Consider the following 14,506-nt stretch of genomic DNA (forward strand, 5'->3'; position numbering starts at 1 on the left):
AAGGGGAGAGGAGTCAGAGAAAAAATTTTGGCTCACTGTGATAATTTTATTCTTCATGGGCAAAATCAATATTGGAGCATCTTCTGCATAATGCTAGTCTGGGGTTTTGTTGCCTGTTTCAAACCAAGTTTAATTTTACTCTCTGTGACTTCATTGTGTGTGTGGTCCCTATGACCATGGAAAGTGTGTGTGAGCTGAGAATCTGTGTGAGTACAGAAATGAAGGAAACCTGGTGTGTTCTGAAGGCTGAAATTGTTTGCTTGTTTCAGTGTGGGAAATGGGTGAAGCTCCAGCTAGCAGAATCAACACCGAATATATTAGAAATTGGCAGCAATCAAGATGAGGCTAAAAAATTACTTCAGGATCATGAGTTCCTCCTATCCAAGCTGAAGGTAAGTGTGATAAGACCACAAAAATTTCCTCAAGTCATTACAGTTCAGGTACAAGAGCTGATGTAGCTGCCTGTGCCTCCCATTGCAGTATGGTGGTTTGGTTAAACTCCACACAGAATAAATTCTGTTCAGCCTTTCTCAGTGTGTCAGATCTTTGATGGTCCATATGGGTTCTTTCCAATTCAGGATATTCTATAACTCTCTGAAAATTAGGCTTCTTCAAAGGAAAAATATGCTTCTGACAGCAGCAGTAAAGGCACAGGTTTTTCTACTTTATACATCAGTGGCAAGTGAAAAAATCTGATAACCCTCAGTAATAGCTAAATATTAAGGAATGTCAATTCATTTTGGAATGTCAATTCATTTTTTAAATTCTCCAACGTTGTGAAAAGTTTGATTGTTTTATAACAGCTGTGAACACAAGTAAGCCCCTTGTAAGTCTGAAGTAGATATTCCACAAACATTTTAATTGAATCTTAATTGATGTAAGTTGCATTGGGAATGATATTGTAAGATTAAAACATCTTGTCTTGATCTAGGAATATTTTGGTTAAGTAACAGTCCTAAAATCAGGTTTTGGCATTCCTGAGAGCAGATTATGGGAACAGTGGCACTTGAATGGTGAGTGACAGGCTTGCTGACACTTGAAAAAACAGAATAATTTTAAATGTGGGTGTTTGACACTGAGAGAAATCTAAGGTCACCTAAAAAGAAATGTTTTAATGTTTTTATAGGACAGGTTGACTTTATATATGTAGACAAATAAATTCCTCTAACATCTTTGAAGCTATGAGCAGTAATTATCTGTTTAATTTTTTGGGGATTACATAAATTTAGGATCTGAAAGAACAAACATGATTTGGATAGGATCAAGCATTTGATTTAGTACCAATAGCTATGTGCTTCCACAATCATTAAAAATATCCAAAGAGTGTGAGGTAATTCAGTACAGTAGATGGAGAATGTGGCTAATGCACTGCATTGGGTGGATTTTGAATAGTGTGAAGAACAGAATTATGAAAAAAAACCACCAAAAACCAAGCAAAATACCCAAATCCTAGAGAGAGGTGGTTTTGCTTTCCTTTTTTATGCAAATGCCTCATCTTTATTGTCACTAATTCAACATTTGTGTGTTCTTGGAACAAGATGCTGTGTCCTGTTTGAGCAACTCAGAATAGCTGAGTTCTTACACACTGATGACAGGAAAAAGCTGATTATTTTTCTCTTAATTTTCAAAAAGGAAATTTAAGAATGGAAAAAGGAAACAGAGTCATTCCCATCTTTATAAGAAAAACAAAGTTTCAAATATAATTTTACTATCAAGATCAGAAAATTTATTATGCATAAATTGTTAAAGAATGCTTGTCATTCAAATACATTGGGAACAAATACTCATTCATTAATATTTTATGCCTGTGGCCCTTGCAAAATTTGGCATTGATTAATGAATATTCCATAAAAGAATTAAGTTCAAAATGAATACTTTTTCCTCAAAAATATGAGCTGTGATAACAAGGGACTGCAATGGTGTTATAATTCTTCCTGGCTGTGCATTTTTCAGCCATGACCATTTGTGACTTACAGTAAGCTGTGAACACTTGTCAGTAATTGCACAGTCTTAAGTCACTAAATCCACTCATAAAAAGTTTTTCCAAGATTGATTCTCAGTTTTTGAAATATTGTTTATAGTAATTCTTTTCCACTTAGCATAATGAATTATGCCTTGGCTATGTGAAGGTGGGTAAGAGGCAGTTTGAATTGTTTCCCATTTCTTTTTTATTGTTGTAAGGAAAAAAGTAAAAGGGGAAAATAAATCCTGACAGATACCCACACTTGATATGCATATGCTTAACTTAGACTAATCCAATTCAAAATTAAACTTTTGCGCAGGTCAGGCAAAAATTCTTGAATGAGTAATGATTCCATCATGAAACAAGTTCTGCTTAAGGCAAGAGTTAGATGATTCATACTGAATGCATCTTGGGAATCAGTAGAGATGAACCTATGGACTTTTAGAAGATAATTTATGGGATACTTGTCCATTTTGGCATTATCCCATGTTCTTCTGTAAACTTATTCTAGATTTTGATCACCCCCTTTGCTTTTTAACTTCATCATTCTCCCCAGTATATTTATTGCAAGTTATAATCAAAATATTCAGGCCAAATTCTTCTGTCAGCTTAATATGTTGAAGATATATGAAAAGAGTTTGTGTGTGTCCATAGCAATGTTAAAATTCCCAATAAGGCATTCTTGGTTTGCTTCCAAGGTTCTGGTTTTTATCATGAGAGAGACTGTGGCAGAACACTATAAAACTGAAGTGAATCTAGCCCACAAACTTCAGTTTAAAACCATAATTGTTATTTATTTGCCTCATGAACCTGAGGATTGCTCCTAATTATTTTATTTACTTTAATTCACAGAGCATAAATTGCAAAATAGGAATTAATATGCTAATAGTCAAGAGAAATTAGAAAATTACATTCTTCAAAGAGCACTAATATAATACACTCATTTTTTGCATTTGATCTCTTTTAAATAAGCCTTTCAGTTATTTCAAGCTAAAATATTTTCAAAGTGCTTATTTTTCAGTAATTTTGTTATGGAAGAAATTATTTGTTAATATTTTCTGAATTATTGGCAATTAGTTGTTGAGGTGCCAAACAGTTCAATTAGCAGCAAAATTCAGCTGCATTTTTATCAAACCAGAGCTGACTTTTGCAAGTCAAAAAAAAAAAGGTAAAGGTAAAATGTTATAAATACCTTTTTTCAGTGTTAGTTCAACTCAATCATCAATTTTATTTGAACAAAATTCCCACCAAAATAGTATTTGTCTTGAAGTAGCTTTGTGACTATTTTCCAGATTTCAAGTCAGCAACTGTGTTGTATAATCTCAGCACTGCCTTTTAGCACTAACTAAAGGTTAATTTCAGCAGCATCTCAGTGCTAAGAGAATGGGAGGGTAGTTTACACCTCTGAAAATTCCAAGTTATGTAGTCAGTGTACAACAGCTCAGGAAAGGCAAAGGATTATTTGCCCTTCACTCTCTGCTCTTTTAAAGAAGGAAAAGTACCCAAATCATGGACTGGGAACAAATGAATACAAAAGCCATAATATCCCCCACAACTTACAAACCAGACTTTTCGTGTTTGGTACAATATCAGAGGCAAGTGTGCTCTGAGGAGGGGTGGGGAGAGGAGTGCAGGGAGAATTCCTGCTGCAGCCTGGGACTGCATCCACCCGGGATCCCTTCAGCCCATCTCAGCCAGAGCTCTTCCCTGCTGGGGGGAATCAGGCAGATCACACACATTTAATAGAAATGGGTCTGGTTTTTAGAGCAAAGCTGTTCTGCCATGGTTTTACTGACAGCAGCAGAAGCTGCATGTTTTAATGAGCTGCTTTCTGACCACATGCTAGGCATTCCTTGTGCTGTCAAGCTTCATTCCAGCTCTCAGGGTCCAAACAGAACTCTTCTATTTTTTTCTTTTTGTGTTCACAGGGAATGAAACATGAGATTCCAAAAGAGTTTGAAATAATTTAAGTCTTTACTGGAAAGCTCTTCTAATTTCACTCAATTGATAAAAACCTTATTAAAATTCAGGTTTCTGTGAAATGTTTTGTGTTCCATAAGTCATCATTTTTTGATGGAAATACACGTTTTTCCTCATACTAAGTTTGCTTCTAGATCAAGAGACACAAGTTGGAAGAAAGGAAATACCAATTGGATATTAGGAAAAAAAAAAAAAAAAGTTTGATCATGAAAATAAATTCATTCTAGAACAAGTTGTGGAAAGTTCTGGAATTTCCATTGTTAGGGATATTTAAGACTTCATGAGTTAAGCCCTTGAGTAACTAGGGAAAGGGGTTAGACAGATGATCTGAAGAGTCCTGTCCAAATTATTCCTTGACTCTGTGTTGATAAAACGTTTATATTTCAAATATAAAAAGTAGAAAACCAGTAATATGAGTCTAGTTTAGAAACAAACTATTATATGTGTAGTATATAGAAACTAACATAGTTGAGGATAATTTTTTTGAAGTTCACAGTAACTAGTGGCTTTGACAGTTGTGGGAAACATAATTTTAAACTCATGGCAATGAAACTTTAATATCACTGTGACCATCTTAGGTATTTGAACTGTTTCTCAAACAAAGAGTAGTTTCCTATAAAATTTTTCTCTCTCTTTTTAATTAATCTGTCTTGTCAAAATGTAACTTTTTCTGTTTCTGAGCAAACAGACATGACTACTCTTCTGATACTGTATTAGGTTTTTTGCAGCATTACAGGAGCTATTATTTGAAGGCAATAAAATACACACCCGTTTCAAATGAGCAAATCATATTCAATCCATGCTAAAGAAAAATTTAAGTCTGTATTTGAAAGCTTTTGTTAATCAGTTTAAACACTAAAAGACTATTACACATGAACAGTTTCATAATTCTTTTATTTTTTGTTACTTTATGCACACTAGTTTTGCATTTCATTAAATGCAGCAGTTTGGTTTGCTTTAACCTTCTAATTACCTTTGGTTGAATTTGAATTCATCTCATAGTAACTGAAATTTAAAAGATGCAGGAAGCATGACTGATAACTTTTGATGACCATTCCAGTTTTTTCTGTATCTTAGGGATTAGCTGTGCCTCAAAGCTAATCAATTACTAGAAAACAGAGCCTACCTGTCAGGGATAAATGGCAACTATCAACCTCTTCAGAAAAAAGGCTTCTAAAAGAAGAAAATCAGCTTCTGGATCCTATACCATTTGTGAGCATTCATCTTGCAGAGTTAGGAAAGATTTAGCATTTGAAGTGTCTTTTAAATATGTTGACACTGGTGTAATATTAGGATAAAAGCATACCTGATTTTATTTCAAAATATAAAATAGTCAGTTCTTTCAAAAGCTACTCTTTGCCAAGAAATTCCACATGGAACTACCTCAGATGTCATCTGGTTTTCTGCAGTGTATTCAGAACAGCTGTGAATGTGGTCTGGTCATTTTGGTAAAATTAACCTTCTAGGGTCAAGCAGTTTGGGTGTGAAGTTCTGAGATTATTTTACCTCTTTTTTTTTTTTTTTTTTTTTTTTTTTTTTTTTTTTTTTTTTTCTTATCAGCATTGTTGTGACTATCATGCTTCTCAATAATTGATATTAAGATGTTGAGTTAGCAAAGAGACTACTAATATTTCAAATACTAATTTAATTCCTGTTACATTTGTTACAGAGCCAGTCTAGAATGTTAATAATTTCTCATGTTGGATAATTAATGAATGCCACTACTTTTACAGAGTTGTTCTGCATGTAACAATTTTATGCCTCATCAAGAAAGAAACATCATAAAGGCTTCTCTTAGGGTGCTTTACTTTATCAACTTTTAATCCAGTAGTTTAAGAATGGCCATTTGCCTAAAAAAATTTCTTTTCACATTATATATTCATGTGGTAGCACCTCTAATAACAAAAAAAAGTGACACTTTATTAATTCATGCTCATGATAAACCCAAGATGAGGGTTGGGAAGAACACAGAACAAATGTTAATCAGTTTTTCTGACACACTAAAGATTTGTAACATAAGCTGGAAATGTGCCAGTGGTTATCTTTCTTGTGGTGAGATTAATAAAAGGAATGAAACATGGAAGAATTGTTTTGACCATAGAGCATGATTATTTGGTGGCCAGCTTGAGCAATGCAGCAAGCTGGACTTGAAACATTACATAACTTAGATGTGTTTTTTTGGAGAATATGTGGTTTTATGTTCAAACCACTCTTGTCTGGAATGCATTGTAGTCATCAGAATCTTATGAGTAAATTACCTCACAAACTTGTAAAACTTCTAATGTCCAGTAATGGAATATGATGACATATGAAAGAAGAATCAAAATATCTGCACTGCTACCACTTCCAGAAGACAGATCTGTGTTTATGGAGATGTAAAAACACTGGAATGTAAATATTAGAGATAACATGATAATTTCTCTTAACTCTGGTTTGTATGTGAATTTTATAAAATTATTGCCTCTCAAGTGCAGATGAGATTCAGAAGCTTGCTGTAAAACCTGCAGAAATAGCTGCACACCTCTCTGTAGGAACTGGAAATAAAGCAGGAGTAGGAGGTTTGTGGCTCCTGTGCAGACCCACTGTAAAAATCTCCTGACACCAGTATCAGCACAGTGTTTTGGATTTTGTGTACAGATTATTAATGTTTGGTTTGGTATATTTCCTGCTCAGGCTTTGGAAGACAAGGTGTGGGACCTGCTTCATGAAGCAGACAAGGTTGCAGAGGAGAACAAAGAAAGGAGTCAGGTTTATGATGCCATGGCAGAGACCCTTGGGGATGCATGGGATGCTCTCATCATTATGTTAGAGAAGAGACAGGCACTTCTGGAACTTACTTCAGTGTTCTTTGAAAATGCTCTGGAGGTTTGTATTTAAATCAAATAACTTATTTTGAATCCAACTCATCTTACAGGTACTCTGACCTCTGTAATTTAAATGTGTTTTATGTTGTTCATTGTATTCCGAAAGGTTGAGGCAAACAAGAAAATTAAAATCTTGGGATTTTAAGGAAGGCATCCTTTCTTTTCCACCTTTCAGATAGTACAGGATGAAGCTGAACAAAAAAAACCATGTAGACTTGAAGAATTGTACTTGACAGAAAATACCAGTGAAGAGTGGAATTGGACCAAACCCTAAAATATGTATTTCAGTGGCTATGGACATTCTGTAGAATATCTTTCATTCCTTATGATTACAATTATTTGGCATTGAAAGAACTTAGTTCTACTCTGATGATTGGTCACTGAAGGTTTTGCACCACAATATCCATAAGGCTGTTGTAATCACATAGATCAAACATTAGTCTGACTTGGCAGTCCTTTACCAGAGACTTTGGGGTACAGATGGAAACAGAAGAAGTGTGATCCCTGTTTACCCCTTTCTCTCTTGTCCTGATTCACTGATACACCCTGGGAGCTAAAGGAGAGAGGGATTCCATACTCTGCAGGTTTGTGCCCACTCTGTGGAGTCTCATGATCAACTGTCCCCTGGAACTTGAAGAGTTTAATAATTCTCCCTGATAGTTTTGTTTCTACAGTATGCCAGTGCCACCTATAAGTTGCAGAAGCTGGGATTACTAACTGTCCTAAGAATTCCAAGATCAACAATCTACCAATTATCATGTCCTGATAATGTGTATTATACAGAGAATTAGATTTGGCATGAGGTTTTGTAGGAAAGATGGTTCACAAAGTGAGAAACTGTAATTACAGACTGTGTCCACTAAAATCCTTCCATCAGTACCTCAAAGGAAAAAACAATTCAGAAGGTGCATAGAGGTCACAAAACACCTGGATCTGGCAGTCACTAAAAATGCCTTTCTCCAAGAATTTACAAATTCTCATGAACTTTCCCAGTAACACAGAGATTAGTTATACAAAACAAAATTATAGTGTGCTTATTCCTATCCTTTGTTTTCTTGCTGCAGTTTGCTGTTAAAATTGACCAAGTTGAAGATTTCCTGAAAAATGCTCAAGAGTTTGATAATATTGACTCTTTGAGAGAACTTCTTCTGCAACAAGAGCATCATACAAAAGGTACAAACAGTATTCCAATCCTTTTAGCATGTGGTTGTGCACTGACTTCTTGAGGGAGTAATTTTATTCTTTCTGTGTGTATTTAAAAAAAAAAAAAACAAAACTTATGACAAATACATAAATGTTCTATTTGGAAAAATGTAACGGTGAGATAGATTTAAGCAGACTTGCTGAAAGATGTGAAACTCCTGGTTTCAATCTAGCCCTTGCATCTCCCCTTCAACAACTTTCCTCCACACACCTTGGCCCATAAAGTTTCTTCTGCATTAATTATTTTTCTTTATTCAAGCTTCCATGTGAAGTATATTGTGGCACATTCAAATCAAAAAGAGAAAAAAAATTTTGGAACTAGTCTCATTGTGTGGCTACTTCAGACACATTTACAATTCCACATGGTTCTGCATTTTTTATGTCTTAAAACTCCATCTTTTTAATTTTAATCAAATTTTGCTATGTGATTTTTAACACTTGGCAGAATATCAATTATACTTTATTACTCACTAGTGGAGCACTAGCTAAAACTTTTTTAGCTACCTTGAACACCAGGTGTTCTTCCTGGGAGGCTGAATAGAGAATCAAACTTAGATAACCCTAATGTGGGATTTGGGCCTTCAAAATTGATCTTCATGGGAACAAAGTCCTCACTGCATATCAATTTAAACTTGAAGTGTCTGGCAGCAGTTTACTGCTGAAAAGATGGTCTATAACTGTAAGGATCAGAGGAAATTATTTGCCAGAGAAAGACTGCTTTGATGGCAGTAAGCCTTCCCTCAGATGGAGGAAAGTGTCTGCAATTTATTGGCTTCTAATTCTACCTCAACCACAAAAAATTTTGAAAGCTGATATTGAGCTATTTGATAAAAAACAGTGCTTTCTGCAAGAAGGATGCTGTCTACCCTCTCCAAAGAAAGGTGGCTGAAAATACAACCCTGACTCAGTATTGACTCTACCAGTATGCGATAAGAAGTTCATCACAAATGTTTATCACTCTGGAATTTAAAAAAAAAAACAAAAAAAAAAAAAAGCTTTTAACACAAATGCACTTCAAAATGCAATTAAAAAAATGAAAATGTATGAAATGTATTTGTTTACCCATTTCTATGTGTATTAAATTTTGGATGGACTGAAATTAAACATTTCTGATTAATACCACTTTTCTGGAAGGCAAGAAGTGAAATGGACAGGCTTGTTGCAGTGAGCTCATGGAAACTAATCTCTGCTGTCAGCCCTTGGTGACTGAAGAGCTGGAGGCCTCCCACTCTGCTTCTTCCCTAAGTGTTCTACCTGAAAGATGGGGATTTAGGGTGCTCTGCCTGGAATTACCCTACAAATACTCAGCTGGGAAGATCAAAGTTTCAGGAGGATTGCTTCTTGTTGTTTTATAGGAAGCTCCTGGCAAATATTCCTTTCTTTATACTTTTCTTCATGTATACCTTGTATTGGCTTGTCTCCCCTTCTTCCTCATTCTGTGCCTAAAAAAATTCCCTTTTTGTTCGAAAGATTTAGAAATATTGATCATTGTCTATTGAATAGATTTTGAACTATATGACTTAAAGGAGCTGGAGCAAAGACAGACATATCACCAATAGATCATTGAAGTGGAGTAGTCCACTGAATTTTAACCCTGAATGTGTCTGGGTAAAGACTATAGAAAGAAGGGAAGATTTCCTGACACCCCTGACTTATTTAAAACAGCCCCCAGCCATGAGAACTCTTTTTTTCCCAACGCCTGTTCCCACTTCAGCTTACCCACAGGTTGGGAAATCAAAAATAACTCAGTTTTGAGAAAACAGTGACACTTTTGGGTTTTATTTTGGCATCTCTCAGTACACCCTTATATGTGTGTGTGTATATATATATGTTTGTGTATACACCATTGTACCTTTGTAGGTTTACTTAAGAGCTGTCCAAATTGAAATATCTTAGTATCTATTTATCTTCTAAAGTAAGCATTCATGTAATGCATGAAAATACACTGTGCTCATGTATGCAAATAAACAGTTTGAAAGATATTTGAGTAATATTTGAAATATGGTACCAGAGTCACAAAGCACTCTGGGGTTTTTTTCCTGATGAAATTCTGTTCTTACAGAACTTTTGGAGAAGTCACTTGCTCTTCTAAACAAAAGCCAAGACCTAACCCAATTCATAGAAGAATTCAAGTGTGAGGGGCCAAATGCAAACCCAGAGCTGATTCAAGGAGCCCACAGCAGCTGCTTGAAGATTGACAATCTCCTTGAGATGCTCCAGGACCGGAGGCGGCAGCTGGAGAAATTCCTCCGGCAGCAGCGCCAGGGGCTGGAGCAGGTGCTGCAGATCTGTTTGTGGCACCAGCAAGAGAACCAGGTAAGACACATCATGTCAGGGGAAATCACAGGGTAAAGTACAACCTAGCAGCTGTCTAGCAGTACAAACAGAAAAGGAGCTTTAATGTATTTATTAGGCAAATATTTCTGTGCCGCTTTTGTTTGAGGAAATCCTAACTTTGAATGTTTGATGTTAATGGGAGTTAAGGGGGTACAGAGAAAGCAGAGAACTGGAGACATGCTCTGCTGTACAGAATCTAAGAGTAGCTTTTTGCTCTTTGTGTTGCTTCTGTTTTGCTAGGCACAACTGTGTAGTCTGGAAGGATGCACAATCTTGTGTTGTTATTCCTTATCACCAGGTTAAAATGAAAATGCAACATCTCCCTTTGATCTCGAACTGGAATGTGATGATCTGATAGTCATGATTGTGGCATGTTTCTTTTTCAGAATTTTCAATGTGTGAAAGTATATTTATTTTACATAGCTTCCTTTACAGAAGTGTCAGCACCATATTTTCTGATATCTCTTTCATTAATTAAAATCAAAGGCAGATTGGCCGATTTTATGCATAATTAGTTATCTTTGGAAGAAGAAAGTAATTAATCTAGTCATTAATTATTGTAAATGAAAGATAAAATAGGATTCTTGAAAAATAGGAGTGATTATAGATTTCAACCAGTCAAGAAAAACCACTGTCTTTTTCAAACAGCTGTGTTAACCTTGTCTCCTTTCCCATCCCTTCAGCAAAATCACTGGAAGTGAAATTCTGTGGGTTTCTTTCTTATAAAGCAAGTTAAGAATTCTCATTCATTCCTTCAGAGCTAAGGTAGCACAATGAAATCACTCAGAGGTATTAACTGTGGTGGAAGTCAGCAGATTAAATTCACTGGAAAGGAAAGGAATATTGCCAAGTGGTAAAGGAGTGAACACCTTGCTATAACAGGGTTAAAAAATTACTTCTTCCTCTGCCTAACATTAAAACAATGCTGGTTTGTTTTGCTAAATAGATACATGATAAAAACCCCCCAGCCCTAATTTACAAGGAAATTTTTATTTCCCTTTTAGCACAGTTTTTATTGTCCACTCCATTTATTTGTATGTTGATGAACCTATAGTAAATGTTCTGTGAAAATGTGCTCCCAGGAAAAATGTTTCAGTCAGTGACTACAATCTGGAGGATATGCTTAAGAAATGAAGGCTTAAATGAAGGCTCAGTATTAAAATAATTTCCTTACTAGCTCTGTTGTGAACATTTTTATGTGTAAATGAAAGTATTTCCAACACATTTTAAAGGTTTTTATAATTTTTTATAATTGCTTAAATGTATTAAAAATTGCACGATTCTACATGAGCAGAAAATAATGAAAAAATCTCTAGTGGGCTATTAAAATCTGTAGTACCTAGAGTACAGAAATTCTTAGTATCCTGCCTATTATCTAAGTATAGTGGTGATTTTCCAGACTGGAAAGATTGAAGGAAGTCCTCTTGATACCAATAACTAATTCAGGACACTATTTTACAATGTGGAGCTTCACTCCACATTTTTGCCATGTGTTGTTTACAAAGAAAAGTGAAAGGTACCTACTATGGATCAAGCAGATATAAATGCAAGTAATTCTGTGGCATTCAGAAGATTATTGCTGCATATGTGTGCTGCATATACTTGCTGAAGAAGTCAGTAAGATGTAATAAATCTGTAAATCTACACAAGAGTATGTCACACAATAATCCCATTATCTTTACTGGGTTTTTCAAGCCAGGGATGGAGAGGTTCTATTAGGTTAGAAGTCCTTAGATTTGTAGTATTTTACTGTATGCAAATATTTAAGTTGCTGTATGTCAGGGAAGAACATACCTTTATGGTATCATAAAACATGTATTTATGTGTGTAACTTGTTTCTTCTTTTACAGTGTTAATTTACAATCTGGTCATACTTGATGAATACATTTTTGTTTACTTTGTCATATACATCCACTGTGTACTTGCTTTGGCATCAGTCCTTCTGCATTTGTTATGGCACAAATGCAAGTATTTAAATAAAAATATGAACATTAGGAATGAAAAATGGAAGGAATGGAAAAGTAAGCTTTTTAAAAAAATTAAACTGTCTTGTACATATTTTAAAAAAATGGACAATAACTTCTCAAACTTCTCACTGAGTTGTTTTTATTATTTAATTAGGTAACATCTTGGTATAAGAAAAACATCAGAGATTACTTTCAGAAGCAAAACTTAGGCTCATCACTATTGGAAAATGAAGAGTTACTTCAGGAACTTGAAGAAATGGAAGTCAAAGTGAAAGTAAGAAATACAATATTTGGTTGGTGAACCAACTTTAAAAATGAGTAGCAAAACGTGAACCTGGTCATTAAACAAACACATATAGGAGCAGATATTTTCTATATGTATATGAGATATATATCTCTATATGCCTAAATTTTTTAGCAGTTTTACTTCTTTCAATGCAAGGCCTCCACATTTCTCAGATTTTTTTCTTCCTGCCCATAAATGAGAAGAAGAATAACTCTTGATGTTGCTTAGTTGGTTTTCAATTTAGTGATCGAGTTTCACACTAATAATTTACATGTAAAATCCCGTGGTGAAAAATAAAGAAAAGGAATTTTATTAGAATAATAACAAATTTTAATGCTTATAAAGGATAAAACCCCAGCCATTTCTACTATAATTAATTATCAGTGAACTGAGTGCATGATTGGAAGAGGTATTTGCCCATTTATTTCTTCTGTTTAAAAGTAATTGAAATTCTTCTTTCATAGTTAGCATCAGTTTTCCAGAGAATAAATCTGTTACAGCCACTCATAAAAGCAAGATGGGATTAAAGAAAATGTTGCTGTGAGAAAAAAGGATCTTAGTATGAAATAAATTGCCAGTATTTAGAACCTTTTTCAGGCAACTGAACTGTGCTGTCATCAGTGCTGTGGCTGGGTCAGGACCATTCCCCTGCATATAATTTTCATGCAATTGAGTTTGGATAACCCAGATGACCAAGGAGGCCTTTTTCATCCAGAAACTGTTCCAATAGAAGTAAATGCCTTTTAAAAGATTGTGTTGATTTTAAGGGGCTTCTGCTTGTTCACAGACCTGTTTCCTTGTAAGCTTTGTAGTTAAATGTCACATGTTTGCCTGTTTGCATCATCAACAGTTAACTGCTTCAAGGCTGTCATGTAAACACGATACAATAATATTTCTAATGCTTCTCCAAGCACCATGTCTGCATGTCATTTTTGTTAAGGGAAGATAAGCATGTGGAGATAAATTCTTCTGAACAGACCTTGGGCACAAGAAAAATGGATAAATCAGTAAATGAGTACACTGTGGAGTGTTTTCAGAGAGACTCCCACAACAATAGGTGTTCTAAAGCACTGCTGAATTTTAACCAAATAATCATTAATCTTCCCTACATTTCATTTTCACAGGCTATTCTTGTAATTTGCTGTCTGAATTAGAAATTAGGGTGTAAGTGCAGAAAGGAAAACAATATGCATTTTCATTTTGTGTAATAATCCTTTTCATGGTTGAGTATCTAGAAACTAACACTTATTATTGCAATTTCACCTGATAATTCTTCTCCCATACATTATGAAATAGATCATTCATACCATTTTAATTAATTACATTTTTTTAATGAGGTCATTTAAAAGAGTTTAGCATTCAATATTTTTGTTATGCATCTGTGTGAATTATGATTCAGAGGGTCTTTTCTTTAACCTTCTGCATTTCTTACTGCCAGCATGTCCTAGCAGAGGGAAATGAAATTCTTGAAGGGGATGTTACTGAGCATGTTGGTTTTGCTTAAGAAAATACAATTGACAAAGCTGTGAGTTGTGGGCATTAGTTTTTGCAGCAGTGAACTGCAGATCTTGGAAACAGAATAAAGGAGGAACCTGTTCTAAAGTATCATAAATAAATCTTTTCAAGTAACATTTCATAAGTGTACTGTAGCTCAGAGCAAAGTGTTTGTGTGCAGTAGCTATGCAGAGCAAGTTAATTGTTCTCACAGGGAGTGAGAAAGAGGAAATTTCCAATGTCTGAACCATTTCACACCGTGTGTTTACTTTCATGTATTGTTGCATTAGGTTGAACAGGAGAAATGGTTTTTAAGTTGTTCAGAGCCCAGCCTAAGAGGGATTTACAGGCCTAGCATCTAATTTATGGGACTGGGCTGAGAGGAGGAAGGAGAAAGATTCATTAATATTAT

General features: G+C 35.0%; 1 protein-coding gene across 1 annotated transcript in view; it reads left to right on the plus strand.

Moving 5' to 3' along the window:
- Positions 1–14,506, plus strand: part of CCDC141 (coiled-coil domain containing 141) — a 58,586-nt gene that overhangs the window by 6,849 nt on the left and 37,231 nt on the right. Inside the window, exons 3-7 of the mRNA XM_056496659.1 lie at positions 270–392; positions 6,617–6,808; positions 7,872–7,980; positions 10,073–10,326; positions 12,469–12,588. Coding sequence (XP_056352634.1) covers positions 270–392; positions 6,617–6,808; positions 7,872–7,980; positions 10,073–10,326; positions 12,469–12,588 — 798 coding nt within the window. The remainder of the gene's footprint in view (positions 1–269; positions 393–6,616; positions 6,809–7,871; positions 7,981–10,072; positions 10,327–12,468; positions 12,589–14,506) is intronic.

This window comes from Oenanthe melanoleuca, chromosome 7 (genome assembly GCF_029582105.1).
Source record: "Oenanthe melanoleuca isolate GR-GAL-2019-014 chromosome 7, OMel1.0, whole genome shotgun sequence".
In the NCBI taxonomy this organism is placed as follows: Eukaryota; Metazoa; Chordata; class Aves; order Passeriformes; family Muscicapidae; genus Oenanthe; species Oenanthe melanoleuca.